The sequence below is a fragment of the Anguilla rostrata genome, chromosome 1 (genome assembly GCF_018555375.3).
Source record: "Anguilla rostrata isolate EN2019 chromosome 1, ASM1855537v3, whole genome shotgun sequence".
Taxonomy (NCBI): domain Eukaryota; kingdom Metazoa; phylum Chordata; class Actinopteri; order Anguilliformes; family Anguillidae; genus Anguilla; species Anguilla rostrata.
In genome coordinates this window covers 1,905,001-1,915,113 of record NC_057933.1, presented here as the reverse complement: position 1 = coordinate 1,915,113, position 10,113 = coordinate 1,905,001, and the positions used below count along the sequence as shown (strand labels likewise).

The following is a 10,113-nucleotide window of genomic DNA, read 5'->3' as shown; positions in this document are numbered from 1 at the left end:
GTTCTTGCACCACGCGATCGACAGACTCTATTTACTTTTTTGAAAGTCAAATGCCAGATTTGAAGTGTACAACCACTCGGGGTGTCCTTTTTTTTTTACAAACTCCGTCTCGATGTGACGAGTTGGTTCGGTGTCTGCGCGCTAAAACGAAGTACTCGGTCTCGTGCTGGCAGGGACTCGGTGTTTTCATTCCGCAGGGCGGGAGTCATGCCGCATTCTTGTTACAACTTAACTGCGGTGCCTAAAAATCTACTTTCCAAAACCACTGGTCCATGTGTTTTTAATTAGCCTTCGTGTTAGTTCTTATTTACTACCCCTACATCTCCAGTCCCACCCACTCTCTCACTCACTCTGTCTCTCTCTTTATCCCCGTTTCCCTCTTTCCGCTTATATGTTGTGAAAGATCAGTTCAGTCATGAAGAGAGCACTTCACGGAGGAGCATTTGAGGTTATGGTCGCCCTTGACAACCAGCTGTCAATAGTAAAATGAGTGACGTCACCGCTGGGGGATTTTCCACCAAAAAAAAGGAGCGAAAGAGCTGCACGGGAAATGTGCCAGCCCCCTTTCACTGGAACGGCTGCCAATAGGCGGCGTGAAGTAGCCGAGGAGCGCCAATCGTCGTAAAGCAGGGAACAGCGAGTGTTCCTGGCTGTCAAGTTCAACCCAATCAGGAGGCGGCGCTGTGGTTCGCGGCGTGGGCGGAATCCCCTCGGTCAATGTAGCAATCGGAGAGAGTAACACACGTGGGTCATGCACGGGCTGCTATTGACTGTGACATCCACAACAATTCCGCCCGCTGCTCTGGAGTAAGACACAGACCGTGAGCAGGCGATGCCGCCGCTATGACACATTCTGCCGCTGGTCAGTCGCTGGGATGATGTCTCGGAGAACTATTTTACCTCGCTTCCCGGTAGCTCTAAGCAGTGCGTTATTCAACTAGATAACAATAATACCTCTATCCCCATCTTTCTCGTTTCTCGAGCGACTGGTGTCGGATTAGAGTTCGGCTCATCTAATCTGCCGTAATCTCGACTAAATCTATCTAATTGTGCCGGCAAAGCACATCCCCGGAGTTTGGTTGTTCTGTGCTGGGAACAGAGATCCACGGCCGCGAACCCGAGAAACGATTCTGCAGCAGCGCATCCTGACGGACAGAGACCTTGGATAAGCACCAAGCGCCTAGCGACCTATAGTCATAGCAACAGGTTGCCAAGTACTACATACTACGAATTTGGGAGAGGAATACTACTCGAGGCTTGACAACATGTCACCAGTCGAGGAACGGGATGGCAGAGTGTGGATGGGAATCACAGCACCGACTGTGTGACCTGCTACGTCTTTTTTCTTCTTCTAATCCGGCATTTAACGTTGAATGAGACGGCGAATTTACGAACGTGCCCCGGATAACCCGCGCGCTGTGGCAGCTGGCACGGCGAATGACACATTCTTACATTATTGGCAAAGGAGACCGTGGGCGCCTCCCGCTTTCCGCGTGGGGAGGGGGGATTTTGGCTGCCGTTCCCTACTCGTAGTGAGGGTTTTGTCTTGTATGAGGAGAGAATATAAAATCGCCACATTCCCTTCAATGCCTATGGATTAACGCGGGGAGAAGAGGCGCTAGTTTTGGCTAGTCTTGTCGCAGCTCGCGGTCTCCCCCCCCTCCCCCCTGCAAAACCTGTTCTGGAGGGAGTGATTTCGTTCAAGCTTCGCCCAATTATCTGATAGCAGCATTTATTAAACCCCATAACCCAAGCGCGTCATCCTTTTACAATCACGGCGCTAGGTTGTGTGTGTGTGTGTGTATAGGACTGCGAAGGCAAGAACAAAACAATTTTTTTTTGTAACTTTTTTTTTGGAAAATCATTAGAACAGCGCTAAATATAAAAAAAAAATAAAAAAACACTGAGGTGAAATGACATATCTGATCGGGGCTAGGACGCTTGGGATGGAAGAGGCTTCAGCGGACCGGAGCTGCTTGGCTGATTTTGTCTGGAATTCTGCCGCTTTATAAATGATTCACGCGACCCGATTTTTTTTAAAGAGTCTAATTGTCATCACGGTGGGATATTAGCAGTTGCGTGAGTGTGCTCCAGCGCGTGCATCGCCAGTTACGAATTGCCGAGGTGACGGCGATCTCTAGACTTGGGGGGACAAATTGGGAAAATACCCTTTCAAAACGAAGTACGTGTATCTTTATTGATTGGTCTTTGTTTCTTTTCACATTTTTTGTGGATCTTTTTTGACTGCTTGCGACCAGACCTTCTTCGCTGACTGAATGATCATCTGTTGCTGCAACCGGCGCGATTAAGAAGGGATACATGTTTTTTTATTTCATCATTGACAGGATCTTGGATTCGGTGTAACTGTGGAATGTAGAGGCTGAATTTATAATTTTACGACTTTTACCATTTCGGGGACTAGAATTTCAGAGAGATTGGAGACGAAAATGGGAGAAAGAATATTACTACTGTTGTTGCTACTGTTGTCGTTGCATGTCAGTCTCTGATACTGCAGGCTAGCCGTACATAATGGTTCTTCCCGACGCTGCCGGCTTCTTTGAGATACTCGCCTAATTCCTTATCAAACCAGACTGTATCATCTCTGCTGAGGAACGGGGTTTTTGACGTTTAGCATTAGGAACAATAATCAAAAACGCCCGCTGGATTTATTTAAACAAATTTTCCACCCCTGTCGGTCCTGTGTAATTGAGGATAAATGTTGATGATGGAGGAGGACAACGAACTGGAGGCGCATCAGGTTGAAATCGATCCCGATTTCGAGCCACAAAGCCGGCCGCGGTCCTGCACCTGGCCGCTGCCATGTCCGGAGGATTTCCCCGGAGGAGACGAGGTTACCGGGGGTCTCCCACTGTCTTCCATAAAGGTGGAGCCGGATAATGTTCCCGCATGCAGAGGCGAGCGAAGCGGCGGCGCGCCGGCGGAACTGAAACATCCAGCCGGCGCCCCGGCTCCCGCTGCCGGCGCCCTCCCGTGCCTGGCCGGCGCTGCGCTCGACGTGGCCGGTCAGTTGCGCAAAGCCAAGTCCTCGAGGCGAAACGCGTGGGGTAACCAGTCCTACGCGGACCTCATTACCCGGGCCATCGAAAGCACCCCGGAAAAAAGACTCACGCTGTCACAAATATACGACTGGATGGTCCGATTCGTTCCCTATTTCAAGGATAAAGGAGACAGCAACAGCTCGGCGGGCTGGAAGGTGAGGCGCGCGCTGTCTGCCGCGAGAATAACGACGAAGGCTGTTCCAGAGCATGTATTGGAGGCATTGTGGTTTTTTGACGTTGCAACCCGAGAATAGCTACGCGATACTGCCCATTAACCGCTATCATATTGCCGATAAACGGGTTACTTTGCATTTTCATTTTCATTAGACGCCTATTCGGTTGGTGCTCTGTGGAGCGAGCACGAGGGGCAACTGATTTGAAGGCAAATAATGTCTGTCAGGTGTTTTGTCTTTTCATTCTCGTAGGAATACGTCTGCGTTCCATTGGCACGGGACAATTACCCGAATTAAGCAACACACAGTTGCAATTGTGTCAAAATGGGGTGGGGTGAGGTGGTAATCATTGTTGCTTTGGATCGTTTTTTTTTTTTTTTTTGGTTGCGCGTGCAGATGTCGGTGCACATACAAATGTTTATCCACCCTCATTCCGCCCCCCCCTCCCCATATTTACGTGTCATATCGAATTTCATTAGGTGTCAACGTTAAAAGTGTCGCTGATGCCGGATTATGGGTTTATTAAATAAAGCGAGCAATGAAAAAGGTTTAACTGGGCACGGCCAGCGGAACCCCAATTAAATACCCACTATTAAAGAGCCGCGTCTGGAGCTTTTACCCCTTTCCCCTCACGCGAGCCGCTGAGGAAAGGGGACAGAGGGTCATCCGGGGGACACATGGTTTGACAGCTGACTGGCTTCGGCCAGTTCCCGGGACGCGAGTCTACGGCTTGGGGTTTCTACGCTGCACGAGCATCGCCACCCGTCTCGCTCTGCAGCCTGAATTAACCCTTCTTGATCCGCTGCCAACTTTTCACCCCCCCCCCCCCCCCCCGTTTTGTTTATTTATTTTTTTGAACCAAGACACAATTTAAGCGGTACACGTTTGCTTCGGTACTTCAGAATCTATTTTGAGAATACTCAGATCGGATAGACAAGGAGAGAGAGGGGAAAAAAACATATGTTCATAACTCATTTAACTGCCAGTCTTGCCTTTTTCAGATATTAAAAGCACAATTAGTGCAAAACCTGTTTTTATTAAGGGAGATATTAATAAAAAATATTAAGGGAGCGAGCACGAGGCTTTCTCCCCTCACCATCCTGCCCTTTAACGAAGGCGGTTTTTTTTTTGTTTACAGGATAACCGTTTGTTCCGTTTCACTTATAGATCTCGTGCCTCTCCGTGCACACTTCATTGTTCTTTGGGTCTCTCAGGAATTCCTCTCTGCCATCTGCATTTTCCACAGTTCTACTGCGCACGCCACTTGTTGCGTACTACCTTGCACGAGCGGCTGCCTATTCCATTTTAATTATTCGCCTTGCCTGTTGACTATTCCACTTGAATGTGAAATAACAAGACCGTGGGCGTCCTGGGACTCACACAGGCAAATCGCTTCTTTGAAAGGGGGGAAGAAGGGAAGGGAAGGGAAGAGTCGCCGTGCGCGCGCACGTCTGTGAACCTTCTCGCGTTTCCTTGAGCAGGAAGACTCCAAATTTATGTTTGTTTTCGGTAGACAGTAAAAGAACGCAAGTAGCACATAGCTTATGGTGCGAGATTTGCGATGTGCAAATCCCGAACCCAACACTGCCTGGCTTGAATTTAGAGTGGAGTGAGGAGAGATACTAACACAAACCCCGGGGAGTAACTAACACAAACGCCAGAGTACTTGCGGAAAGATATTTTGTAGAAAGATAACAGTGTGTTTGTGTGTGTGTAGGGGTGTTGTAGTGGGAAAAATAGGGAATACTGGAACTGACTCCTACAGGCCCTGAAGGGGGGTTGAGGGGGGGGCAGGGGGGTGGCTCGAAATCCCTGGACTACAGCCTTTGCTTTGGTCTATAGTTTTAAGGGGGTCCACAGAGACTGCGTATGCACAGGGCCCAGGATTTTGTGCAGGACCCCTGCGTGTGTGCGGTTCAGCGTTTGGGACGTTGAAGCCTCAGAACATTGTCTCTGCTCTCCTGTGTTAAATCCCTCTCTGCCGCCCACCTGCAGTGCAGAGCCAGGACCAGCTAGCACGCTGAACCCTCCAGCGCAGAGCCAGGGCCAGATAGCACGCTGAACCCTCCAGCGCAGAGCCAGGGCCCAGAGAGCACGCTGAACCCTCCAGCGCAGAGCCAGGGCCCAGATAGCACGCTGAACCCTCCAGCGCAGAGCCGGCCAGATAGCACCTGAACCCTCCAGCGCAGAGCCGGGCCAGAGAGCACACTGAACCTCCAGCGCAGAGCCAGGGCCAGATAGCACGCTGACCTCCAGCGCAGAGCCAGGGCCAGATAGCACGCTGAACCCTCCAGCGCAGAGCCAGGGCCAGCTAGCACGCTGAACCTCCAGCGCAGAGCCAGGGCCAGATAGCACGCTGAACCCTCCACGCAGAGCCAGGGCCAGATAGCCGCTGAACCCTCCAGCGCAGAGCCAGGGCCAGATAGCACGCTGAACCCTCCAGGGCAGGTCCAGGGCCGAGAGCACACTGAACCCTCCAGCAGAGCCAGGGCCCAGAGGCCGCTGAACCCTCCAGCGCAGAGCCAGGGCCAGATAGCACGCTGAACCCTCCAGCGCAGAGCCAGGGCCAGAGAGCACGCTGAACCCTCCAGCGCAGAGCCAGGGCCAGCTAGCACGCTGAACCCTCCAGCGCAGAGCCAGGGCCAGATAGCACGCTGAACCCTCCAGCGCAGAGCCAGGGCCAGATAGCACGCTGAACCCGCCTGCTGCTCGCGTGCGTGACTCAGGCCCTCTGGCGCTCAGTGCCCGTGTGCAGCTGTGCAGCGCCGCCGCTGGCTGCCGGCTCACGCAGGCCAGTCTGAGCGCTGTGCCCAAGGCCAACAGAGACACTCCCCCTTCCCCCTCCGGGATTCGAACCCGCGACTTTCTGGTCGCAGCACTAGCTGATCCCTCCCCTCCCCTCTGGTTGTCATGGGTGACCCGCGGAAGGGTGATCTTAAAAACTGTGACCGTTCAAACTGCAGTAAAATTCCTGGGATTCCTTTTAGAAAGAAGCCACAGTTTTGACCCGATATTATTCAGGCCAGTATTCCTCAGGTTGCATATGTTTTGGTATGAGAACATGTTTTGTTGAAATTTCCCAGGGATTGTGAATGAGGTGTTTTAATGTTTTTTTTTTTGTTTGTTTTTTTATATAGTAGCATCTGAACAATTGAAGTACTTCAAAAGATGTATTTGACCCAGGTCTGAGTGCCCCCTCTCCCTCAGAGTTCCTGTCCCCACCCCCTCGCCCCCGTTGTTGACAACTTTTTTTTGCCCCTCTGTCACGGGGCGATGTTTCCCATGGCCCAGCGGGTCCGGTAGCGGGTGTCGCCCAAATTTTTCTCTCTTTTTTTTTTGGAGGGAAAAATGCTTCAGGCATTTCCTATTGTTGTCCTTTGTTTCTTCTTTGGTGTGTGTGTGTGTGTGTGGGGGGGGGGGGGATCGGGGGCAGACAGATGCTTTAATGGGACGACCATCGTCCCTGTAAATCTGTAAATGCCGCTACCCTGCGTGTGCCACGCCTCGGTGTGCCCCGACGGACACTGATCTTGTGCACCTGTCCCTTCCAGGTTCCCACCCCACCCCCACGACTCCGCCCCGAAAAATCACTGAAATGGGAATTTCTAACATATTATGAAAAACCACCCAACTAAATAAGCGCGTATATAAACAGCTGTAAAATGATTTGTGTTTGAAAGAGAGAGAGAGAGAGAGACAGAGAGAGGGAGAGAGAGAGAGAGAGAGAAAGAAGTGTCTTATCACTTCCATGTGTGCCTCCTCTGTGGCGAGAATGAGTGCGTTTCCCCACAAGCTCACTCCGAACTTGCCTAACCAACCCTACGCACACACACCACACACACACACCAATACCGCACACACATTCACACACACAGGCACATGCACATATACACACACACACTCACACACGCACATAAACACACATTCACACGTTTGCACACACACACTCACACACACGCAAATACACGCACACACACATGCACATACGCACATTCACATACATTCACACGCACACACTCACTCAGGCACATGCACATATACACGCACATACACGCACACACACATGCACACACACGCACACGCACACACACACACACACTCACATGCACGCACACACACACACACACACGCACACACACACACATTTTCACCCATTCAGTATATTCCATCAGTAGTATGCTATTCTGAAGGCTGTAAGGGAGGCTCAGAGCAGTTTTTTTGGAAGTGGTGCAGAAGGACAGGTGGACCTGGTGCCCAGGAGATAAACAGAGGCCATCATAAATTATTCCGTCTCTACTGCGCTGTTTTATGCTATGCTAGCCTTTCATCCGCCAGTTTGCTATGCTACGCTATGCTACGCAATACTCTGCAATGCTGTTCTTTCCTATGCTCTGCTTTGCTATGGTACTTTGTATTCATCTTTACCATGCTATGCTATGCTGTGCTATGCTACATTATGCTCTGCTATGCTACGCTATGCTATTCATTTCTGTGCTGTGCTATGCTATGCTATGCTACATTACGCTATTCATTTCTGTGCTGTGCTATGCCATGCTAGGCTCTTCTTCGCTGTTCTACTCTACTCTTTGTTCTGCTACGCCACGCTATCATTTGCTGCGCTACAGTGCGTGGCAGAGATTGCCTTCGCCTCAGCGCAGTCACAGTGCCCTTGCAGCCAATCGGTGGCCTCTACAATAATTTGTGTATCGTGGTCTATCTTAAGCGCTAATCCCAGTCATTAGCATTGAAAACCTAGCATTATTAACTGGCTCAGGGTCATTATCTCCCACTGCGAGCGGACTGTAGCGCTTTACTGGGCGAGTCGGGACTGAGAGTGGCTGGGTGAGGGTGCGGGGGTCACCAGAGTCCTCTAAACCGTACCCCCCCCCCAGGACAGCTGGAGGCCCTGATTAGATCCAGGGGCTCGCCTAGACTCCCTGCCCACTTAGAGCCTGCCTTCCTGGGGGAGGGGGCTCTGGTGGAGTGGGGTGGGCTGTGTGATCCAGCTCTGGTTCCTGGCTGAGCCGTGGTTTTGGGGTTTTCCGGCCTTGGAGAGTTTACAGCTGTAGCTGACCGACGGGACGAGGGGACCCTGCCTAAATCCGCAGCCCCGCCCCCTCCCTGGAGAGGCCCTCCGGTGGCGGTTAGTGACTCTGCGCTTAGCGCTTAGCGCTTAGCACGCACTCAGGGACGCAGTCTCACGCGATCCGTCCACAGGGCGGGAGGCTCTTCACTGGAGCTGTTCAGGTTCAGAACCTTTCCCATGTATATGAAATATGTACCTGTACAGAAATGTGTTTCATATTCAGTACAGGGTTGTCCCCCATGTTTTATTTGGTTTGTACCTCTTTGCCTCAAGTAAAGTCACATGCAAATTCACCATTTTAGTTGTAGTTCATTGATCCATTTATTTTGGAGATATTTTGTATTAGTCAAGGGACACATTTTTGTGTGTTTTTTTTGTTTTTTTTTGGTGTGCCAACCATGCCAACCCCCCATGGAGGGTTCGTACCCCACGATCACACAGCCGTTTATGGGGTGGGGGTGCCAGGTGATTCCAGGGGTGCCAGGTGATTCTGGGCGTGCCAGGTGATTACGGGGTTGCCAGGCGATTCTGGGGTTGCCAGGCGACTGTGTGAACTCCGGTTCACCCGTGACCCTGCCCTCCTCCTCCCGATCGCTGCCGCTTGGCCGCGAGCCCGTCCTGTTTGGCGAGCGTCGCCATGGCAGCATCTGGCGGCTGGGACGGCCCTGGAGATTACGGCCGTGTGGGGGAGGGGCACACACCCCCCCACCCCCCCGCCCTTGCCCGCCTCCCCCCGGCTATCTTTAGCGAACTCACCCCGGTCGGTGGGGACTTACGCAACCCCTAAATGAGGGGGTTGACACTGGCGGGTGTTATTTCAGAACCTGTCCAGACGCAGCCCCTCCCAGGTAATGAGGGTTATTAAGAGCTCTATTTAAAACAGGTAGGCAGCCAGCACAGCGCTCGCTCAAAGCCTCCCCCCGAAGACAGGACCCGTCTGCTGCGCTGTGTTACGCTGCGTTTCACTGTGTTACACTGTGTTGTACTGTGTTACGCTGCGTTTCACTGTGTTACACTGTGTTGTACTGTGTTACGCTGCATTTCACTGTGTTACACTGTGTTACGCTCTTCCACTGTTTACCTGTTTGACTGTGTTAGCTGTGTGTGTTTACGTGTTCACTGTGTTAGCTGTCGTGTTACACTGTGTTAGTGTACTGTTTACGCTGTGGACTGTGTTATGCTGTGCTGTGTTACGCTGTGTTCTGCTGTGCTGTGTTACACTGTGTTACGCTGTTGCTTTAGGCGAAGTTATTTTGCGCTGTTTTGCGTTGCATTGCGGTGTGTTGGTGTGCTACGTTGTTGCGTTGTGTTGTGAGCTGGATGAAACGCTTGTGCCCTGCCCCCTCCTGCTGATTGGCTGAGGCTGAGCATTGTCTCTGGCGTGAGACGCTCCCCCCCATTACATTACATTACATTACATTCACTCTGCAGACGCTCTTATCCGGAGCGAGTGACGGTGTGAGAGAGCGTGAGCGAGTGACGGTGTGAGAGAGCGTGAGCACATCCACTCACTCAGTGAGTGTTCTCACAACAACCAGGCTAATGAGTCTCAAAAAGTACAGCGAAAAAAAAACGGTTGTGGGGAGCATCGCTTCAACGTTTTAACATCACCACGTGCCCCCCCCCTTCCCCCTCCCCCCCCGCCACATTCTGGCTGCCAGCTTTGAGATGTACCCATTGACTCTTTTGTTTTGGGGGGGGGGATGGGGTGAGTGGGGCGGCGACGAGAGGGGGTGGGTGTTTGCTAGCTCTTCAGAGAGTACAGTATGTTCCGCAAAAAACAGCTCGGATAAAT

General features: G+C 51.7%; 1 protein-coding gene across 1 annotated transcript in view; it reads left to right on the top strand.

Annotated features, from left to right (window-relative positions):
- The first annotated feature begins 253 nt into the window (after positions 1 to 253).
- LOC135259020 (forkhead box protein O6-like) overlaps positions 254 to 10,113 on the top strand; it is a 41,140-nt gene continuing 31,280 nt past the window's right edge. The window contains exon 1 of the mRNA XM_064342883.1: positions 254 to 3,214. Within this exon, the coding sequence (XP_064198953.1) occupies positions 2,717 to 3,214 (498 nt within the window). The 5' untranslated portion in view covers positions 254 to 2,716. The remainder of the gene's footprint in view (positions 3,215 to 10,113) is intronic.